This window comes from Natrix helvetica (genome assembly GCF_964273705.1).
Source record: "Natrix helvetica genome assembly, chromosome: 1".
In the NCBI taxonomy this organism is placed as follows: domain Eukaryota; kingdom Metazoa; phylum Chordata; class Lepidosauria; order Squamata; family Natricidae; genus Natrix; species Natrix helvetica.
In genome coordinates, this window is record NC_138548.1 from 103,146,449 (window position 1) to 103,170,042 (window position 23,594).

Consider the following 23,594-nt stretch of genomic DNA (forward strand, 5'->3'; position numbering starts at 1 on the left):
CAAGCTATAGTAATAAAAATCAAGAAGCCCAGTGAAAAATGGAACTAAAATTAAACATAAAGAAAACCAAAGAAGAACAAGACATGCAAAAAAGTATATGTGTGTTAGGGCTAGGGTTAGAACAACTAGCCAGTTGACAATGAAAATACCAAAGGGGTAGATAGTTTCCTCTTTCTAGGATCAACCATGAACAGTAAAGAAACCAACAATGAAGAGATACAGACAGACCAGCACTTGGTAGAGTGGAAAACAGAATCAAACACTATAATATATCTTTTTTCAAAGAACAGAATTGTACAAACCATGTGTGACACAAAGGCTGTGATACTCTATGGATGTAAAAGTTGGACTTCCAAGAAGCAGGTTAGGAAGAATATTGATACCTTTGAACTTTGGCATTGGAGAAGACTCACGAGAATACTGTGGACAATCAGGAAAACAAATCGAAGGATCATAACCCAGAGTTCTCACTTGAAGCACAAATGATCAGGGTCTATTGAACACATTATGCAAAGACTTCGGTCTCTGGAAAGGACTCTAATGCTAGAAGGAAAGAGAAGAAAAGGATGACCAGTGGCAAGGTAGATACCGTCGTAAGGTTTCTAAGACTTTAACAACAACAACTTGATGGCAAATGCAGTAATAATAATAAAAAAAGAAATTACACACATTTGAGGACTCCGATGATTAGGTGGAAAAATAGCTAATTCTGAGTTTGAAGATGCACTTTGTGACTGAACAAGATAAATGTTACTTCAAGTGAGAAAATCCCTGGCGGTATCAGGCAGTCTAGTATTATTGTAACTAGGCAGATGTAGATTCGATTCTTACAGAAGCAGAATATTTGCAGTTTTTAAGGGGAAACCCCCAACTTCCCGTTAAGAAGTCTGTTCCTCTAAATCCAGGAAAGTACCTATTAATTTCTGGACCAAAACCATAATGAAATATCCCCACTGTTTCCAATAAATAGGAACTATCCAGAGAAATTAAAGAATTGTACAAATCATTGATGCTATTTTCAGTGCATCCACAGAACACACTGGGCAGATTTCAGATATTTTAAATGTAACTGAATTTGGAACTATAACTGCTACACCAGGGGTGTCCAAACTTGGCAACTTTAAGACTTGTGGACTTCAACTCCCAGAATTCCCCAGCCAGCAGCTGGCTGGGGAATTCTGGGAGTTGAAGTCCACAAGTCTTAAAGTTGCCAAGTTTGGACACCCCTGTGCTACACTTTCCCCATTTCTGAATGTTTATTCTGGACTTAGACTTTAGTTTGTATTTTTGTACAATCTGAACTGTGGGGAAGGTGGGAAAAGAAGGAAATAAGTAGGAAAGGTAGGCGAGACAACGTGACATTTCTGTCTCTGGTGGAACATTGATCAGCTTGTAAAAGTGCAGGATTATAAAACCTTAATTAACTTTTATGACAAAGCAGTGTTGGTTTGGTTTACATCACAGGAAAGCAATTGTTTGCTTACCAGAAACTACAATTAATGTGGGTGTGGGCAGGTGTGCCATATCACACGTAGGGATAAAAGGAAGAGAAATGATATTGTCAAGTAGATGAAGTTAGAATTCTCTGTCCAGGAATACCCCCTTTTTAAGAGGGCATTTTAACCATCGGTTATCTATTTCTTTTAACTATAATGAAAATCAAAACGACAAACAACGTTTGTTATTTTACATTTCTACGCAGCCTTATGCAAAGATGTACAAGGCAGTGCATATGATTCTGCCTTCTCACATTCACAATTATTTTGTGAAGTAGTTTCGGCTTCAAACTGATGACTGATCCAAAGATACCCAGTGGATTTAATGAATGGGATTCCTAACCTGATAGCATCCCCTGGTGTGTTGGAGCTGTGCAGGGGTGGGCTTCAAAAATTTTAGCAAGGGGTTCTCTGCCCAGTTACTGGGTGGGTGTGACCATGGTGGGCGTGGCGTAGTCAGCCTCCTGCACCACAGGGGGGGGGCATTTTTGCCCTCCTGGGGCTCTTGAGCCTCTGGGGGGTGAAAACAGCTTTCCCAGGCTCTGGAGGCCCTATGGAGGCCAGAAATGCGCCCATTTCCGGCCTTCCTGAACTTCCAGGAGGCCCATTTTTGCGTTCCCCAAGCCTCCGCTCACTCTCTGCACTTATCTGCATCCAAAATGGGCCACATGGGAACTCCTGGGTGGGGTGGGTGGGGCCAGCCAGCAGTGGGATTTGGGGGTTCTCTGAACGGCACAGAATCTTAGCTAGAGGTTCTCCCGAACTCCTGTGAACTCCCAGCAGCCCACCCCTGGCAGCTGTAACTACCAGAATTTTAACCAGCATCTAGAACGACCTACTGTAGCTCCATTTTTTTCCTCATTCAATCATGTCCAGTTCTCAGAACTAGCTGGAAAGTCTCTGCAGTTTCCTTGGCAAAGATTCTTAGAAGTGATTTCCATTGCCTCCTTCCAAGGACTAAAAGGAACCGACTGGCCCAACATCCCCCAACTGGCTTTGTGCCCAAAGTGGGGACGAGAATTCATGTTCTCCTGGTTTCTAGCCTGATGCCTTAACCATTACATCAAACTGGATCTCAGCTCCATATTCAATACTAATATATCAAACAGGACTTGAAAGTAAGCATACATAGATGTAATAGGTCCAAGTCACTGTGTGTTGTGTGCAACCCTATTTAGCCAACCTTGGCTGACCTTAGAAAAGCTAAGCAGAGGTTGGACATGGTTAACGCTTATGAAGTGTTAAGCTACATTGGTAGATTAAAAATATTCTAGAAAAAGGCAGTAGGAAACCATATTTCCATTACCTCAATAAACTTTAAAGATGATATTGTCATTTTAGCTACCTGTTATATCCCAGGCTGTGTAGAGGTTTTCTGATAGTTATCGTTCCCTCTTTTTTTGCTACACTATTATAAGCCTTTGTTAAGGTGAAGAACTATTTGGACTGCACACTGGACAGCGAATCACGTAAGCTAACTATATTATAGTCCTCTTCTGTTGGGACAACTATATTAAGTGATTTTTTCATAGTTGTGTATAGTTGTGCCAACACAGAACATTGGGTTAATTTTTAAAAAAACTCATAAATTAAATATATATGCTACTGGCCATGCGTGCACAATCAAAATGTTTAAGTGTCCATACAACCTTGGTAGTGTCATCTTCATTAGGTAGACCAGGTCAGGAAATTAACTCTGGGAAAAGCTAAATCCATTCTAAATAAAATTAATTTTAACAAAAGAATCTTGTTTGTTTTGTTTGTTTTGTTTTATTGGATTTATATGCCGCCCTTCTTATAAGTCTGATTGTTCTGTACATTATTCTTCTTTTTATACTCTAGACTAGAGGATTAAGGGTTAGGGTTAGTATTTAACATTTCAAAATGTTATTTTGTGGGTCTGGACTTGAAAAGACACAAGACTTGAAAAGATGTTCAGTCCCTTTTGCCTAAAAAAGTATTCCTTGCATATCTTCACCAATCTAATCTTTCTTACCGTCTACAGTACACTAACAGTCTAACCATTCAGACTAAATTACTGGGTTTAGATACATTTATCATACAAATGATGCAGAAGTGGCACAGAGGAAAACTAAAACTTGTCATTGTAATTCTTAGTATTTAGTACAGTGCTTGGCTACAGAGAAATCAGTCACCAAAATAATATGAGTTAGACTGGATGGAAAACTCTTAATATGATGATTGGTAAATCTGTGCTTCAACCATTGATACAGAAAAAAAGGAGATTGATGACTTCTGTGATCAAATTCAATATGAAATCGATAGAACATGTAAGGAAGATGTGCTGCTTGTCATTGGTGACAAAGTTAGAAAAATGAAAGAAGGAAATGTAGTTGGCTTGTAAGGCTTAGGAAACCAAAATAAAACAGGAGACTGACTTAACTAATTCTATCCCACCATTCTTCCAGCGATTTCTTCATAGCTAGCACTGACTTCAAAGAACCAAAACAATGCCTCCATACAATGATGTCACCAGATGGATATATATAAACGTCAACCTGTGGTAAAATGGGCAGCCAATAAATTTAATAAATGAACATAAAATTAAATTACTATATTATTGCTAAAAGGAGGTGGAGCAGCTCAAATAGAGTATCAAATACATGACTGGTGTTAACTATGTAATTCTTAATACAAAATATTGTTTTGTTTTTACTTATAAGAAAGAAAACACTTTCTGCCCAATCAGCCACCAAACACTTCGTAAATTTTATGAGTCAGTTTGAAAGTTTATTGGGATGGCAACAGCATTTGTTGGTCATTAGAGGAGAGGGGTAAGAAGAACATTATGAATAAAAGTTCTTTCTTAAAACTCACGGAGATAAAAGGAAAGAAGAGCATATTGTGGATTCCCATAAATTAATATGGTATTTTTTTTAAAAAATGGGGTAATATTTATCAGCTGAGCTAAGAATTATGAGACTCTGTTTAGTACTTGACAGATTTTGTATTTTGATCAATGGGCATTTCTAAACTCTCTTAAAGAGACGCCTCATTAACACTAACCACTACTCTCCCTGCTGTAGTCTTCAAATTGGATCCAGAGGATTTGCCAGCTCTACAGAGAGAGTGTGGGGCTGGGGCAGTGGTGCAATTCAGCTGGTGCATGCACACATATTTGCGTAGTGAAGGTAAGTTGATTTCACCCCTGGCTGGGGGTACATCAAGGGAGAGGAGGAGTTTACTAATTTTTATGATATCAATGAACAAAAACCATTGGATGTAACTTCCAATACTAGTTTAGTACATGTTTAGTACACTTCTTTAAAAAATGAATAGTGAGCTTATGAAAGAAGTGCTATTTTTTGAAGAAATCCTACTTTTTCAAATTCTGCTGAAATGTGGAGAACTGGAATTTTTACCAATATAATTTCCATTTTTTCTGGGTTCAGTGTCACTTTGTTTGGTCACGTCCCAGGAAATAATTACTTCTGGGGAATGGTCACTGTGGTATCTAAAAATAACTGATAATTTTTGTCCTCTCATGCCCATAGAAGCCTTGGCTAAAAAAATGATTTGTTCAATTTTGGTTGGGTTCATTGGGTAAAAAAAGCTAAAAATTGTAGCTTAGTAAAAAGCATGCAGGATTTTAAAACCCTTGTTTATCATGATGTATGAATGTAAATGAAGCTCATGAACTTTGGCCATGTAACAAAAGAGAGAACTCATTGGAAAAAACCTCAGTGTTGTGAAAGATTGAAGGCAAAAGGAGGAGGAGATGGCAGAGGATGAGATGGTTAGAGTGTCATTGATGCAATGAACATGAATTTGAGCAAACTCTGGGAGATAGTGGAAGATTGGGGAGTTTGGGATGTTATGGTCCATGACAGTGGTGGGTTCCTACCGGTTCAGACTGGTTCGGCCAAACTGGTTGTGGTTTGGCGGCCTGGGTCACTGGAACCGGCAGCAACCCAGGCCTACCACACCCCTGACCCGGTTCTCCTCCAGGGCGCCATCTTGATTTTTGGTTCTATGCATGCACAGAGCAATTTCCATTGCACAAATGTATTTTTTTAAAAAAAACAATGTTTTGCTCATGCACAGACCTTTTTATGTGCAAATGTGCACGTGCATGGAGTGCGCACAAAATGTTTGTGTGCACCGAACTGGCGGTAATGCTGGCAGCAACCCACCCTGGTCCATGGGATTGCAATTGCGAAGAGTCAGACATTACTTAGTGACTGAACAAGTGAATATAAACAATATCACTAAGATAGTTGACTATAAGAAAGGAGGAAAAGAGGAAGTTTCTGGAGCTGGGGTCATGTGGAGCAGGGAAGGAAGGGAAAAGCAAGGAAAATGTTAATTCTTCTCGTTGCTACAGCCAGTATGGAACTGCAGGTCTGAAGTCCAAGACCATAAAGACCAGAATTCCAAATCCCTAGATTGATAAGTAAGGAGATGATGATGAATGGGATGTGATCAGCTTCTCAGCCAGGCATAATGTGGTTATTAATGCTATTTTATCATGTATCTATGTTCAGGAACATATATTCTATTCAGACGTGAAGTTTATTCTCAAGGCAATGCGTTTCATGCTAAGACAACTGAAGCATTTTTTTTTTGTTCCTGTAATCAGAATGGTGCCATTTTTTCCAGTGGGTTTAAAATGTGTAACTGGGTATACATAACTACCGTAAAGGAATGTAGATGCAAAATACCAGCAATATGTTCTTTACAAGGCTGTTAAAAGGATTAATATTAGTTGTATCCTGCTAGTTTTGAGTTGAGAAGATACTTCATCTTCTGAAAAATAGTAGGAAGTTGGTAAATTGCAGTAGGTTTTGGTACATTCCATAGATGTATTAAATGAAGGACTTTATTATGAGCCATTTGACCTTGCTAAATCTTCACTCTCCCATTCCGCCTGACATGGTCAGATGCTAAATGTGATAAATATGCATTACCTACTTAAGTGCCAGTTGCATTTTCCATTCGATTATAGTGTGTCCTTGCTATGCCAGTTTGGGGAAAAAATTCCCACATAGTGCCCACATTTTAACGGAGGAGAAAATGTTCATTGTCTTCTTTGCTGGGAAACTGTATTGTATAATTTGTAATTTGTGTTACTCAATTCCTTTCTGTTTCAACCAAATGATAATTATAGATTGCTCTGTGGTAATTGTTGAACTTAAGAGTCTTTAAGTTCCCCACTAAAAATTTTTTAGCCCTTAAACCCCATAAAAATAAATAAATCACATGGCTGGAAAAACCTCTTCTTCTTTTTTTACTATCTAGGGGCAAAAACAAACTGCAATGATGCACACATATTATAAACACCTATAAATATATGCCTTCCAAAGATTACATTAGGGAAAAATCAGTACTTTTGTATTAGCAGTTTTAAGTTCATAATGATGTGATTTAAAAAATGAGTACGTTCCAGACACATCCATATAAATATTATTTTGAGATCTTGGATAAGTGTATTTCCACAAAGTTTTGTAAAACTTTAAATAATGGGAATAGTCATTTGTAATTTCAACTAGTGTATACAATATACGTATGTATTGGCACTGTGACATACCATAGACACATTACAAATATCAGTACAAATGTTTAAACCCAAGATGAAAAGATCTGAGTTTTACCTGGATACTCTAATACTGCTTGCTTTGCTATGAAGGTCCATGGTGGTGCACTGGTTAGAATGCAGTATTGCAAGCTAACTCTGCCCGCAGCCTAGAGCTCAATCTTGACTGGCTCAAGGTTGACTGAACCTTCCATCCTTATGAGGTCAGTAAAATGAGGACCCAGAATATTTGGGGCCAATATGCTGACACTGTAAACTGCTCAGAAAGTACTATTAAGCCCTATGGAGCATTATATCAGCCTTAGGTGCTACAGCTATTGCTATTTAAACTATTTTAAATACTTTCAGTTTGATTTATTCTGGTTAGTTTCGGTCATGTTCCCAACCCCTGGGCCATGGCCTATTTGGAAGCAGGCTGCATGTTATGACCCAGCTCCCCAAACACAACAAACCCTCTTTATTTAAATCAATGATTCCTATATTAGGAGCACCAGCAGCCCTGGCAAAAAGTTTCTCTCTTGATGCAGGCTAGTAAGTCTCTCTGGTAGGGAGATGAATAGTCGTCTGCCACATCTATTCACCTCTGCCCCCTGCTTTTTATCCCCAGAGCTAGGGTGGGGCTTCGCTAGCCGCGATGACTCTCTCGTCCCAAGGATCAGCCCACAGATTTCTACTGCTCTCCTGTTCTCTACCTTCTGCACATGCACTGGACCCAGCTTATATATAATTTATTTACGGTCACAGACCAAAACACAAGTACTACAAAGTGACATAAGAGAATTGATCATAGCATCATAGCAATCAGTCACCAGAAGGTTAACTAAGAAAAGTTACAGCATTCTCCTCTAATGGTTACAGCTCTTAAGAAAAAATTGGAAACCTGAGAGGTGATGTATGAGGAGCCATCTCCAAGGCAATATACAAACTGGACCCAGCTATTCTTCCTTCTCATCAGCCATCTCGAAACCTGGGGGCTGTTGACTCTCCATCCGAGGGCTGATGGACAGCCCAGTCTCCGCCTCTGTCTCTCTCTCTCTCTCTCTGACAGCTCCATTCTGTCTTCCCCCTTGGAGCTCTCAGGTTACCTTGATGCTGACCTCACTCCCATGCCTCCTCCTCATCTGATTTGGCTGCTGGAGGGGCCGGCAGCTGACATGCCACAACACCGTAAGAGCAGTGTGCTCTCCTGACGCTCGTGCAAATCGATCTGTATGCGTGCTTGGTCAGCGGATGGCATGGCCCGGTTCCCCTCTCCCCCCCCCCACAGCTGGGCCCCCAAGCTGCAAAGGTTGGCACTGCTGCTTTAGATAATGCCAGTTATCTACCAAGGTGAATGGTGTTTTAAAATAGTTTAAGAATATAAGCGTCTATATTTCTTGTTCCTTATATCAAATAGAACAATGCAACTGAAAATCTTAAAAATATGAAGATAATTTGGGATTCGAATATGAGAAGCCTTTATTGTAAGATTTTTTATAAACATTAATTTCTGTCAACATACTAGTGTGTTCTGTGACCCTTTTGCAATTGTTGCAGCATCTCCATATTCCCATGAATAAAATTCAGATACTCGGCAACTGACTCAAATTTATGATCACTGTAGTGTCCTGGGATCATATGATCCCCTTTTGTGACCTTCTGAGAAGCAAAGTCAATAGGGAAACCAGATGACCTTAACAACCAGGTTACTAACTTATGAACTGCAGTGATTCACTTAATAACTGTGGCAAGAAAGGTCGTAAAAGGGGCAAAACTCACTTAACAAATATTTCAATTAGCAACAGAAATTTTGGGCTCAATTGTGTCATTTGCAATTGAAAATGACACAGGAACAATAATAACCTCCAAATTGCAACTCTGCGGAATTCACCCTTTAAACCCTTCTGGTCCTTAACTCCCAGTACATACCAGTTGATGACACTGAAATATATAATTTCATCCAGCCATTCTTAAAAAGGACCATCACAGTCTTCTTAAGGAATTTCCCCCGAAAAGGGGTCTTCAATTCTATAAAGTTTTTATTTTTCTGCCATGTTACTTTTAACTCCACCTACTATTCTAGAGTCTTGACTATATTGTCTTTTAATATCTTTATTACCTTACTTTTTTACCTTGTAGTCTGCTGACTTCTTGTCTGTATGATTGTATTTCTTTCATCAAACAAACCTATCTTAATTCTACCCAACTTTGAAATGTCTTTTTTATGCTTGGGAAGGCTGTGAGTTGTTAGTTATGGTTATTTCTGTCTTAGTGGATAATAAAATCCCATTCATTTTGGGTCCAATAAATGTCAAATACATATATAAATGATTCCTTATTAGTCATGTTATATGAAGCATCTTAGAAGTCTTCATCCGAATTCAAGACAATGAACTTTCTTAAAAGACCTGTTGTAAGATAGAAACTATCATTAGTAAAGTTTGATTGAAAAAAAGCTTGAAACTATATTATTGTGGCATATTTTGCAGTGAACTGACACTTTTAAATGTATTAATTAAATAGCATAGCCCAAAAAGAATAATAAAAAGAATAAAAATAAACCTTTAGGTGAAAATAAAGGGGTGGAGGCATAGGAGGCATTGTAAACCTTTTCAGAAATAAAAGTAGGAGAATTTGAGAGCATTTGGGTGTTTATGATTCCTAATGGTATAAATTAGATGTCTAAAATGATACAGGGTCTCCTGCTTGAGAAGGGGGTAGGACTAGAAGACCTCCAAGGTCCCTTCCAGCTCTGTTCTGATTGATTGGTTGAAAACCAATATGGAATTTTAAAAAAGCAAAATAGTTACTAGCACCGGTTATTGGGATATCAATAGTAAGATGCTATGTAAGAAAGAATAGGCATCTGTGTTATTTTCTTTAGGTGAGGCTAAAATCACCTTCAAATCAAGCTCATCTTCTGCTGACTTCCTGGATACATCAGTGCATGTTTCTTGTCAATAATATGGAAATAATTTTGCATTGCTTTCTTCTGGGTTAATTCTTTTGATAGCCTCGCTTCCAAGAATGAAGCAGTCCTGACTCTGAAGTGCGGAAAAACAATTTCACCTGTTGAGAAGCCACTTCTTAAGCAGTTTTTTCCTGCTCTCATTTGGCAAGTCGTTCTGCCCCTTTTCTCTTTCTGCACTTAAAGAACTATTTGGTTACTAACCTTGTGGAATGTATGCTTTTCTACTCCCACACAACAGATCCTGGTGATTTTTATGAGAGCATATATTACAGGACTGCACTTAAAAGTTACTGGCAAGTATTCTTTTTCTCCCCGAGTGCTTTCCTTCAAAACTGTAGCTGAGAAGGGACATCACAGTAGCGCAATAATTGTTCGTATTGTATGCAAATCCTGTATGGTATGTCTGATTACCACTTGTAGCTTGCCCAAGTCATCTTCTCCCGTGGGGTATGTTGTTGCCTCAAACCAAAGAAAAATGTAAACAGGAAACATTCTGAAATTCCATGTAAAAATTCCATTCTTGAGAATGAGCTAGGGGGGGGTGTTACATTAAAGAGGCTTTGTTATCTATACTGTGGTACGGATACAAGAAGTACATCAGCAAAATATTAAAAACACATTGCTGGAAGCTATCAAATGGAGAATGACCCAATATTAAATTTTTGTGGTTGGAGAGGCTTTTAAGAGGGATGTGCACAGGCCACAGGCTACCACAGTCATAACAAAGAAAGCACAAAATGTAGGAACAGTAAAATGTTCTTTCGTCATTCTCAAAATGTGTTTTAAAGTTTTCTCTTGTTTTGATCTGAAATTCATTCATTTATTAAAACGTATTGCTGCCCAACTACAGTGGACTCTGGGTGGAATACAAAATTAGGGAAAAACAGCTAAAAACATTGGCTCAAATAGACAATCCAGACTAAAATAATGTAATAGATGGCAAAAACAACAAACAAAGTAGAAAGGCCTTTAAACAAATAATAAACATCAACCCCAGGCCTGGGACCAAAGCCAGATGTACAAAGCTTTCTGGAACACCAGGAAAAGAGGGTGCTGTCCTTATCTCTGGGGAGATGCTGTCTCAGAGGATGGGGGCTGCAGCAAGGAAGGCATGCTTCCTAGGACCCACAAAACGGCAGTGTTTAATGGGAGGGATCTGTAGTACATCCACTGTGCTAGGTGATAGTGAGCAGGCAGAAACAATTGAGACAAGCAGTCTCTTGCGTAACTAGATCCTACCTATGCCATATAGAGTTTTATGGGCAATAACCAGCATCTTGAATTTCACCCGGAAGCCAACTGATAACAAATACAGCTCGCATATCAGCGGTGACCCATAAGCATACCAAGAGACATCTATTATTGCTTACACGGCTGCAATTTAAGCCAGCTGTAGCTTCTGGATAGTCTTCAAGAGTTGCCAGTACAATAAATCCAAAGATGAGGTAACCAGGACATGAGTGACTGAAGGATCTTCTGATGAAGGAAAGGGCACAATTAGCATAGAAGTTGAATCTGTAAAAAAGCCCTCCTAGCCACAGCTGCCACCTGCTCTTTGAACAGTAGTTGCCAGTCCATGAGGATCCCCAAGCTCCATACCAATCTTGACTAGGGAAGTGCAGCCCATCCAAATCCAAATTTGGAGACATCCCAGATCCAGGGGGTCCAGTCATAGCCAAGCAGTCTTGGTAGGATTCAGCTGAATCCTACCCCATACAAACCCAAATAGCCTCCAGACAAATTGGACCAATACACCAACAGCTTCACCTGTGCCACTTGGGGTAAATTGGTATTATCAACATGCTGATGGTGCTCCCTCCTGAACTGGTAGATGATCTCACTTAATGGTTTCATATAGATGTTTAACAGGAGGAGACCATCAAGCCCTGAGGCACCCCATATCATAGGCCTCAGATATAATTTCTGCTGTCAGCATCAACTCTTCCACTGTGGAAGAGATGAGCTACTGGAACACAGTGTCTCCCACTCCTAACCTCTGCAGCTGGTCCAGAAGGATAGTGTGGTTGAAAGTATCAAAATCCACTGAGAAATTAAGGAGCACTAAATTGGATGCACCACTCCCATCCCAGGTCTACCAAAAGTCATCAACAAGTATGACCAACGCCTTTATACAATACACTGGCTTTAAGGCAGACTGAAACTAGTCCAGATAATCTGTTTCCAAAAAGATCAGCTATCATCCAACCACCTTTTCCATAACCTTGCGGGAAAAGAAAGAAAGGAAATTGGCTGATAATTCTCCCAACAGGGAAGGTCCAGTGATGACCTCTTGAGGAGGAAGCATACCACCTCCTTCTTCAGGATTGGTGGGATCACCCCTTCTCTCAGTGACTGAAACCTTCACTTGAACCCATCTCTTGATCAGTTCCTGGGCTGCTTTAATAGCCCAGGATGGGGCAGGCTCCAACAAATGGTAGCTGGATTAACAGACAAAAGGACCTTGTCCACTTTCTCAGGCATAACAGAATCAAAGTCAGTCCAGATAGCATTATAGGGCTGTTTCTTGGGCAACACATTAGGACTTGCTCACTCAAAGTTCAGTTCTGAGTGAATATTCCAAGATAACTATTTGAGGATCCTGAACAAATTTTCTGTTTAAGATAATTTTTTCCCCTTATTATTAAGCAAGCCATATACAAAAGGTTAGGAAGGGCAATCCATCTGTCTCTTCCCTCAAATCTCTTGGGACTCACTTTTCATACTAAACAGCAAACCTTTAACATGACTAAAATGGTAGATATGCAATTAGCACAACTTCAGTAGTTTGTGGGGAAGAGAACATTAACCCTTTTACAAAAATAAACTGTTCATGCTGGTTGCAATCTTCTTTGATAATTTCAAAATATGGTTATGTGGTCAATTAGAAATGTAAAATGTGACAGTTGTTAAGTCAGGGAGTTACGTGAAATTTAAACAGATTTCTGTGGAATCAGTAAAAATGCTGTTTACTTCTTCTTCTAAAAAGATTAAAGTAACACGTTTTCTGGCTTATTGATATTTTGAAGTAATGTCCTAATTATAGGGAACACGAGAAGCATGCTACCAGAAGAATGCTAGGTGCATTGCTTTATAACCTGCAATCTTAACAATAACTGAATTCCAAAGACTTGGTATTTATAGAACTGTCTAGCCTTCAAACGCATGCCGTTCTCTTTGGAAGTCGTAACTGTGTAGCACAAGTCATGCATTGCATTTAATTAAATTTATATTCTATTCTGAACTTGGTTTCACACTTCAGTAGGATCATCACACAACTTTTAGGATGACACCTTAAATGATTTTCAGATGGTTTCCTTAGCTTAGAATCACACAATGGTAATGTTAGAAGGATCATCTCTTCCAGTCTTCTGCAGCATGAAGAAAATCCAGTTAAATCCTCTTCAAGAGGTGGTGGTTAAACCTTTTTATAAAAAACTTTCAGAAATAAAAACCCTACTATTTCTGTAAATTAACTGTGTTATTGCCAAATAGATTTGACTGCCAGCTTTTTTTCTACTTAAAAGAAAAGTTTTCTTTCCCTTTTGTCTAAATGAAATTTAAGTAATTTAGGGTAGTTTTAGGTTATCACCTTCTTTTTTACACACTGGAAATTAAGCAAAGCTGAGTTATTTGTAGATCATATTGAATTCATTACTCCCTTCCTATTCAGTTCTCGAACTGCTATGAAAATCAGGTCATTCTGACACCATTTTTATGATTTCTTTATATGCATACCAAACATAATTCCTACCCTGACCAAGAACATTTGAATGGGTCAGTTTAAGGTCTCTTGTGAGAGAGGCCAAATGTGTTGTTGTCTGCCTGATTTTAGTTTTCGCCTTTAAGACTAGATGTAGGAGGGAGAACTCACATCTTCCTGGAGAAAGGTATGGAAACTTTTGTTCTGATGATCCAACAGGCTTTTTCTACCAGACCCCCAAAATTTGCAGCATTAACAGAATCACATGGCTTTCTTCAAATAATATGTCACTTCTTTGTCTTCCCCACTCCGTCTTGCCCTGCAAAAATAGAATATGAAAGTATGCAAAAATCCAGATGACCATTGGATAGAGGTAAAGATAAGCAGAAAAATCTAATTATTTGCTCCCATCTTGTGGTCATATGGATTTCTGCAGCCTTGATCTGGTAGATTGACATACAAGTGTAAGCAGTTTTTATATGTTTCTTTTTGTATTATTATACATGTTGATACAGACATGTTTATGTCTGTACATTGTTATTTATATAATTAAAGGCTGTGACATCTATTATTTAAATAATGTAGAATATTGAAAACAGAGAAAAAATATAAATATTAATTGCAGCTTAGAATTAATATTATAAGCATTAAAATTACTTGGCTTTGCCATTCAAAATTTAGTAAAAACACTTGTCATGTAGTTTTAGTCTTAAGCTAATTACTTAATATTAAAATTTCCATATTACTTTACACACACAGGCACACATTAATGAAAGGAAAAGACAGATGAACAGAGCAAATTTAAAATGAATGAAAAGACGAAAAAGGAAAATTGAGAGAAAAAACTACAATTTCTCTCAATAACTGCCCTGCCGCCCTGTTTCGGATGACCCGCTCCCTTCTGTTACAGAGGCCGCGGGAAGCCCCCTTACAGGGCAGGGCAGAGGAATTTGGGGAATATCTGCAGGATAAAATCGCTCAAATCCGGAGGGAATGGGTTCCCCTCAGTGGGCTAGGAGGGACGCCCGAGGCGAGTCTTGAGAGACCATTCTGGGAGGAGTTTGACTCTGTTGCCACCGATGATTTGGACAGGTTGCGTGGGCGACTACGAGCCACCACATGTTTATTGGACCTGTGTCCCTCCTGGCTTGTACTGGCATCCTGGGAGGTCACACGAGACTGGCTCTTGGGACTAGTGAATGCTTCATTGGGCGAGGGGTCCTTACCAGCCACCTTGAAAGAGGCGGTTGTGAGACCCTTACTCAAGAAGCCTTCCCTGGACCCAACTGAGCTAGCTAATTATCGTCCCGTCTCCAACCTTCCCTTTTTAGCGAAGGTTGTAGAGAGTGTGGTGGCCCAACAGTTCCCACGTCACCTGGAGGAAAATGATTACCTAGACCCGCGCCAGTCCAGCTTCCGACCTGGGCACAGCACAGAGACGGCCTTGGTCGCGTTGGTAGATGATCTCTGGAGGGCCAGGGATAGGGGTTGTTCCTCTATCCTGGTCCTATTAGATCTCTCAGCGGCTTTTGATACCATCGACCATGGTATCCTATTGCACCGGCTGGAGGGGTTGGGGGTAAGAGGCACCATTTTGCGGTGGTTCTGCTCCTACCTCTCCGACCGGACGCAATGCGTGTTGGCAGGGGAGCAGAGGTCGACCCTGAGGCCGCTCACTTGTGGGGTGCCACAGGGGTCGGTCCTCTCGCCTCTCCTGTTCAACACATATATGAAGCCGCTGGGTGAGATCATTCGTGGTTTTGGGGTGGGATATCATCTGTACGCTGATGATACGCAGTTGTACATCTCCAACCCGAACCACCCCAACGAGGCCGTCGAAATGATGTCCCGGTGTTTGGAAGCCGTACGGGTCTGGATGGGTGACAACAGACTCAAGCTCAACCCCTCCAAGACGGAGTGGCTGTGGCTTCCGGCCCCCCGGTTCAACCAGTGGATCCCATCACTGGCCATTGGGGGCGAGCAACTGGCCCCCATGGAGCGGGCGCGCAATTTGGGCGTCCTCCTGGATGCCCGGCTGTCTATGGATGACCATGTGGCAGTTGTGGCGAGGGGGGCGTTCCACCAGGTTCGCCTGGCGCGCCAATTGCGCCCCCTATTGGACCGGGATGCCCTTCGCACAGTCACTCATGCGCTGGTGACGTCCCGCCTGGACTACTGCAATGCTCTCTACATGGGGCTTCCCTTGAGATGCACCCGAAGACTACAGCTGGTCCAGAATGCGGCCGCGCAGGTGATTATGGGGAGTACGAGATACTCCCATATAACACCTCTCCTGCGCGAGCTGCACTGGCTCCCTGTAGTCTATCGGGTGCGTTTCAAGGTGTTGATCACCATCTTCAAAGCGCTCCATGGCATAGGACCTAACTACTTGCGGGATCGCATCCTGCCCCATACATCCCTACGACCAATCCGCTCTCACAGAGAGGAACTCCTCCGGGTACCGTCCACTAAGCAGTGCCAAAGGGTGGCGCCCAGGAGCAAGGCCTTCTCTGTGATGGGCCCAGCCCTCTGGAATGACCTCCCCGCCGACATTAGGATCACTACCGACCTCCGCTCCTTCCATATAAAACTCAAGACCCACCTTTTCCAACTAGCTGGCCTGGCTCAACTATAGTTCTATCTCTAATCCTCCTGGCAATTTTAAACTTTAAATTTTAAATTGGGGTATTTTAATTTTTAATCTTATTATTATTATTGTTGTATGTATTGTAACAATTGTTGTGGTGATTTTTATACCTCCTCCGTGTAATGTCTAATTGTGTAATATGTGATTTATTTATTGTACGCCGCCCCGAGTCCCTTCATGGAGAGGGAGCGGCTAACAAGTCTAATAAATAAATAAAATAAAAATAAAAGTTAGTTCTCAAGTAATCTTTCTAACTAAGCCCATAGTTGTAAAGGATCACATGACCAAACCTGATTTTACAACCTATTTTGGGAAGTTTGCCGGAAACCAGAAATAGATGCTTCTGGGAAAACCATTGTAAAAGGCAGTCAGGTGACCATGGGGCACTGTAAACAGCCATTAATGCAGGCTGGCTGAGTGCTCAAAATGTTGTCATGTGACTGCAAGAAGACCTTGATGTCAGAACTTTGAAACTAGGCCTGTCTAAGTAGCTTGTTGGGGAGCTTTGAAATTGCTAAGTGACTGGTTGTAAGTCAAGGACTATCTGTATTAGGCTTCTATCTTGTCCCTTTTTATACAACTGCTAATTTTCAATAGTGTATTTGTAAACCTTTAAGCCTTCTTAGTGATTGTTTTTGCAATCCTGCATGATGTTGTATGCGTATAAGGACCATGTAACTGTAAGCATTAATTGAGTAATTTGATTTAGATGGGCAGTTTCCCACACTAGATTCTATAGCAGTGATATTCACAAGTGTTCAAATACAATACTATCTGAAAAATGTGTTTTACTTAAGCCACTTCATACATTATTTTAATGGTGCCATAATTAATGAGGCAAATCCTATAGACTTCATACAGTAGCCATAAACTAGATTAAAGTCTCTATAGTTAAACTCTGATTCCTGTAACTTTCATTAGGCAAAATGGTACACCAAAGTTTGAACCAAGGTACCTGAAATGGGCTAATTTACATATGCGCCCAAAATCGAGGACCCACAACTCCCGTGGAATTGGGCTATTTTAAAGGAAAATGCATCTCTGAATGTATCACAACTTTTTCAATGACAGCAGTACATTAGAAATTCTGTCATTGTTGAGGGCACACAGGGATTTGGTAAGGAAATATTTCATAAAGGATAGCCTAACGGATCACAGGTCCTCTAGTAAGTTATGAACTCGATGCTATTATTTGTAAATACATTTAAAGCATTATTTATTAGCTCCAAGAACAGCTAGTTGTTGCCACTTTAGGTATGAAACATTAAGTATCAATCTGACGTTAGTAACATTACTGCACCAATATTTAGAGAATAAATGACTGCCAAATTAGAAAAAACAACTGTTGCAATTTAGCATAAGTTCACTATAGCAAGTCTGCATTGAGGTTTAGGCCAAAATTATCCAGTATCCATTCCCCTTCAGACCCTATTATTAAACTAGTTATAGTTTTTTCAAAGCACTGATTTGTACTGATTTATTTCTAAAGTATTAAAAAAAAATCTATAATGTGGGTGAGACTAGCACTTAATACTGGTAGTCCTCGACTTACAACAGCTCATTTAGTGACTGTTTGAAGCTACAATGGAGTTGAAAAAAGCGACTTATGACCGTTTTTCAGAGTTATGACATCCCCACAGTCACGCAATTTACATTTGGATGCTTGACAACTGGTTCACATTTATGACAATTGCAATGTCCCTGGGGTCATGTGACCATCCTTTGTGATCTCCTGCCAAAGTCAATGGGAAAGCCAGATTCACTTAACAACTGTTACAAATTTAACAACTGGGATGATTCACTTAACAAAAGTGACAAGAAAAGTCATAAAATGGGGCAAAGCTCACTTAACACATTTCTCACTTGGCAACATAAATTTTGGGCTCCATTGCGATCTAGGACTCACTATATAAGATAGTTTTCGAATCGCCTTTGAACCCAGCAAATTAGTCCCCCTCCATTTTTTCCCCAAGCCACACTTCCACAAAGACAGAAAACTCCCAAGCGACAATTTAGCATCCTTCTCAACAAGGGCATTTAGAACAGAGCTGGAAGGGACCTTGGAGATCTTCTAGTACAGCCCTCTACTCAAGCAGAGGAACCTGTCCTATACCATTTCAAGCAAGTGACTGTCCAGTCTCCTCTTAAAAACCTCCAGGGATGAAGCGCCCACCATTTCTGAAGGCAAGCTGTTTGCCTATCTCCAAGACGTGTCTTCTTACTCGGGAGTCAGTCTTTTACGGAAATTAGCCTGAAACCGATTTCCTGCAGAAAGCGGCTTCTAATGCATCTCCTCGCCTACCAAAAGCGCGGCGGCTCCTGTTCAACTTCGGAAACAGGAAGGAAGCCTCTGATTGAAGAGGGCGGCTGAGCTTTATCCCTGAGAGCGCCTTCCGTTTTCGGGTCGCGTTATCAGGCGACCCCAGTACAAAGCAATTATGTAACCCACGTCCACACAGGGATATAACGGGGGAGCGAAGAGTAAAGAAACCGCCCTGTCGAAGCTGAGCTGGAGGAAACCCCGTCCTGGACACAGCGCGCGGCGCTTGTAAGATCCGGAATTGCCTCTGCCTCCTCCTCCTCCTCCTCCTCTCCACCCCCCCTTACTCTCACCGCGAGCCCGGCTCGAGCGAGGCCACTGGAGAACGGCTCTCCGAAAGGGAGGGGGGAAGAGAATGAGGACCGCGCAGGCGCACCAGGAGGCTGACTGTCCAACATGGCTGAGCTGCTGCTGCTGCCGCCGCCACCGCTGCCTCTTTTTGCAGGACAGGGGGAGTTGAAGGGAGGATGCTGAACTACTCCGGAGCAGCAGCGGGAGCGGTAGGTGGAGCGAGGCTAGCGAGGACTGAGCCGGCCTCTGCTCGGCTATGGCCCGCCTGGCAGATTATTTCATTGTGGTGGGCTACGACCATGAGAAGACAGGTAGGTGTGGCTATGGGTAATACGCCGTTGTCTCTGCCTTGCGTTAGAAGGGAGGGGGGCTTCCTTTTGGAAGGGGCCGGGCGTGGAGCCGGGGGGAAGGCAGCTGGTCATCGTGGGGAGGGGGAGGCGGCGACGAGGACCCCCTTTGGGACAGAAGGGGGGGATATCATGGAGGAGTGGGTGGAGGAATGTCAGGAACAAGCGCTTGGGCTTCCTCTCCCGTGGTTGAGTGGCTTGGCAAGGAAGAGGAGTGTGCGTGTGTATGTGTGTCAGTCATCTTCCTTTACAAGACTTGCTGGGGATTTGACACGCAAGGGGATAGCAGCATCAGCAGCGGGGGCTGGTTCTCCCTCTTTGAAAATTGGGCGTGGAGATGTAAAGGGGGCATTCCCCCCCCCCCTGAAAATCCATCCCCGTGGTTTTTCTATGGGGAAGGGGGACAGATTGGCTTCCCAGCATGGCTAAGGAGGAATTTTATTGACCACCCGGCCAAGGAAAATGAAAAGCAGCCAGTAGTAGCTTCTCCCTTATCTATTTAATGACATGCTGGCCTGGGTCTGCGTATTAGGTGAATTGCCAGGTGGAGAAGGCGATCTTCCTTCTTCCCCGGCATTGGGAGAAAAATAAACATTAGAACGAATGTGCCCTCCTTGTCTGTGTTATGGTAAACGTTAACATCCAGTAGTAATTAAGGTTTGTTTGGCCACGTGAGAGTTGGCTAAATTTAGTTGATTCGAAAGTACAGTAGAGGAAACTTGGGTAACTTGTTGAAACACGATCAATGCAGATATATAACCATGGTAAAAACCAGTTACTTGTAATTTGCAGGGAGAGTTTGAATCTGGAAAATAAATTTATAAATTTATATAAATACAATTATTCAGGTTCTGGGAATATTTTAATAAATGTAAGGCAGTTAATAGCACAATGAGAAGCATATGGGTCTGCTTCAAAAAGAAGCACAGATATTAAAGGGGAAAAACAAGTTGTGTAGTAGAAAGTTGTTTATATTTTCTGTCATCTGAATAGAGTGCCATTTTTGAAGATATAATGAAGGGTTATTCTAATATTTTTCTTACAAGTGTTCTTTTTGCTAAATAAAAAGCAAATGTAGTTTGGTTTGTCTGAATGTTTCTACATAAGAGTGCAGGATCTGGCACTCTTCTATCTACTGTAGCACACTTATAGCACAGTATGCTTATAGAAATATGGGATAAACGATGTAAGTTTATTTCAGAGAAGATGATAATTTTACAGAAATATGATATGGAATGCTGAGCTAGTGTTATTTCCCTATCTTAAAAAGTAATAAAAGTTTTAAGATTCATGTTCAAAAAATTGAAAACAAATATTTAGGAATATTGCACGGTAGTAGCAACAATGCTATACAGCAGTGTTTCTTAAAGTGTGTTCCTAGAATCCTTCTTGTTTCCCCCACCTGCCTTCTCATGGGTCTTTAAAATCAAAATTATTTGCCAGCTTATGTTCAAAAATAATACAACCTTAAAATCCTATCAAACAATCTGAGCAGTGATAGTGGCAGTGAATGCATCAATTTCAATAGTTAAATAAATGTTAATAAACATAACACATTCGGACAAAAAGCTCTTTTGGAGTCCTCCATAATTTTTACAAGTGGTAAGGGGTCCTGAGAGAAAAGTTGATGAAAGACTGATATACAGCAATATACAGCTAACTCTAAGTAACTCAACTTCCATTCATTTATTAGTTGTTGCCCTTCCAGTGTTATATTCATAATATGGTGTTTCAGCTTTTAAAAATACTGCCTATATCACAATATATACACAGTGGGATATTGTACATTTTATAGTTATGATTTAGTTGTCTATTATATATCTTTCTATTAAAGTCGCCTATGTGTGAGTTGGGTGGCCATATAAATTTGTTTAATAAATAAATAATGTGCGTGTTACTTACACTTTATCAACTTTAGACCTGAATATATTTAAGAAATTGTCCAGTTACATGAAGCAGGATTAAACAATTTTTAAAGTGTTCTAAGAAAGTTTTAAAATTGTATGTTCCTGAAAATACAGGCTTAGTCTGGCAAAGTAGTCTCTTCTATAAAGAACTACAACCAATGCAGATTCTAAACTCTTTGATATAGTAAAATATCCTATCAAATGTATGTTAGATTTGTAGCAAATGAATCTTCAGATTATTACTTTAATTTTTTACAAATATGCTGTTAAATTCCCCTTTGTATGCTTGTTTATTTTTAGAGTCAGTAATTAAAACTATTTCAGACAGAACCTTCTGTAAAAGAATAAAGTGCACTGTCTATTCTAAATTCCTTTATCCCACATGCAGTCCCATGATGCATAGAGAATTGACCTTTCTTAATCAGATTTTTTTCCTAGTGAAACTCCAGCATTATGAAGTTGTTCTACAAACCATACACTCAAGAACAAACAGTAGTGTAGTATCTCATATTTAGTGTTGCATGGATTTAGTTGTTGATATGCTTTGATTTAGGCCTAGTATGTTCTTAACTATAATCTGGAGCAATAGTGTTAAAAACTGAGAGTTGGGGATATTTTAAAAACTTTGATAGGCTCATTCTTTCAAGGGTTCCCTGATAGATTTCTCCCAAGCCAGGCTAAACCTTCTAATACCATCTAGTTTGTCCACCTTGGGCATTTTTAGCCTTTCCATCAAAGTCTTCTTCCTTGTATTTATCTCTTGGGGAAACAGAACAGAAGGTGCTTTGGATTTTCAGAGAATCAGACAGTTTAACAAATCTTATGTCAAATCTGGCAATATTTGACATAATGCAGACTGTAGAGATTTTCAATCGTCCAGGTCATGGATGGATGGCAACCGACTAAAACTCAACCCTTCCAAGACGGAGTGGCTGTGGCTTCCGGCCTCCCGGTTCAACCAGGTGCTTCCATCTCTGGCCATCGGGGGCATGCAACTAGCCCCCATGGAACAGGTGCGCAATTTGGGCGTCCTCCTAGATGCCCGGCTGTCCATGGATGACCATGTAACAGCCGTGGCAAGGGGGGCGTTCCATCAGGTCCGCCTGATGCGCCAATTGCGCCCCTTATTGGACCGGGATGCCCTACGCACAGTCACCCATGCGCTAGTGACGTCTCGCCTGGACTACTGCAATGCTCTCTACATGGGGCTTCCCTTGAGATGCACTCGGAGACTACAGTTGGTCCAGAATGCGGCCGCGCGGGTGATTATGGGGAGGACTAGATACTCCCCTGTAACACCTCTCCTGCGCGAGCTGCACTGGCTTCCTGTGGTCTACCGAGTGCGTTTCAAGGTCTTGATTATGATCTTTAAAGCGCTTCATGGCACAGGGCCTAGTTACATGCAGGATCGCATCCTGCCCCACACATCCCTACGACCAATTCGCTCACACAGAGAGGGACTTCTCCGGGTGCCGTCCGCCAAACAGTGTCGGGGGGGCGACACCCAGGAGCAGAGCCTTCTCTGTGATGGGCCCAGCCCTGTGGAATGACCTCCCCCGTGACATCAGGATTACTTCCGATCTCCGCTCCTTCCGTGTACAGCTGAAGACCCACCTCTTTCAATTATCTGGCCTGGCTCAACCGTAATTTTTCTCACTCCTCCTGACTGTCTTTTTAAATTTTAAATTTTAATTGTACATTGGGTTTCTTACAATTGGGGTATTTTAATGGTGATTTTTAACTGTCTAAATGTTGTAATTTGTTACCTCCTCCGTGCATGTGTGTCTTTGTATATATGTATGTTTATGTGTTTGTACACATGTTTTATGTTCTATATGCCCCATTGTACGCCGCCCCGAGTCCTGCCTGGAAAGGGAGCGGCTAATAAATTCAAATTTATTATTATTATTATTATGGTTGTCTAAAAGATGCTTTTCCAAAAGGCATTTGTACTTTCTTGATGAAGAAAGTTGTCTTTTGGAAAAGCACCTTTGGGATAATTGTGTAATCTTCCATGTGTCTAATATTTTAATGAGATTCTTGTCTAAACCAACTCTTGAGATGTAGAAAAAAGCCTATTGGGAAAAGGTAAATTTAGGACAACAAGGGAAGGGAAGCCGCATCAATTCTTTTCTATAAGCTCTGCTACTCTGACTTGACTACAGTACTGCAATGTGGGAAAGGGTTCTTTAAATTGTCCCAAAGGTGATTTTTCAAGAGGCACCTGGACTTTCTTGTTTTTCTATGAAAATATTTTGCTTCTCATTCAAGAAGTTTCTTCAGCTCTGACTAGATGGTGGGGAATGGAAGGATTTATATTCCTTGCAGACAGCTGACCATTTGCATTCTTTTAGAGAAGGGGTGTCAAACTGGTGGCCAATG

At 40.9% G+C, this 23,594-nt stretch overlaps 1 protein-coding gene and 1 long non-coding RNA gene across 5 annotated transcripts in view; one reads left to right on the top strand and one right to left on the bottom strand.

Annotated features, from left to right (window-relative positions):
- Positions 1-408: 408 nt before the first annotated feature.
- On the bottom strand, positions 409-18,938 carry LOC309386783. Of its 2 annotated transcripts, XR_014174491.1 has the most exons (5): positions 18,521-18,938; positions 13,872-14,019; positions 11,371-11,476; positions 9,349-9,437; positions 409-543 (listed from the first exon to the last, which is right to left on the bottom strand). It is a non-coding gene; the product is annotated as an uncharacterized lncRNA (long non-coding RNA). The 2 variants fall into 2 exon arrangements; XR_014174492.1 differs by lacking the exon at positions 409-543 and having other exon boundaries at positions 8,414-9,437.
- A 50-nt stretch (positions 18,939-18,988) lies between these two features.
- Positions 18,989-23,594, top strand: part of SBF2 (SET binding factor 2) — a 211,756-nt gene continuing 207,150 nt past the window's right edge. For 2 of the 3 annotated variants that reach the window (XM_081942456.1, XM_081942458.1), the window contains exon 1: positions 18,989-19,269. In XM_081942456.1, the coding sequence (XP_081798582.1) occupies positions 19,215-19,269 (55 nt within the window). In that variant the 5' untranslated portion in view covers positions 18,989-19,214. Of the gene's footprint in view, positions 19,270-20,022; positions 20,070-23,594 lie in introns of those variants that run through there. The other variant, XM_081942457.1, reaches the window with a different exon arrangement.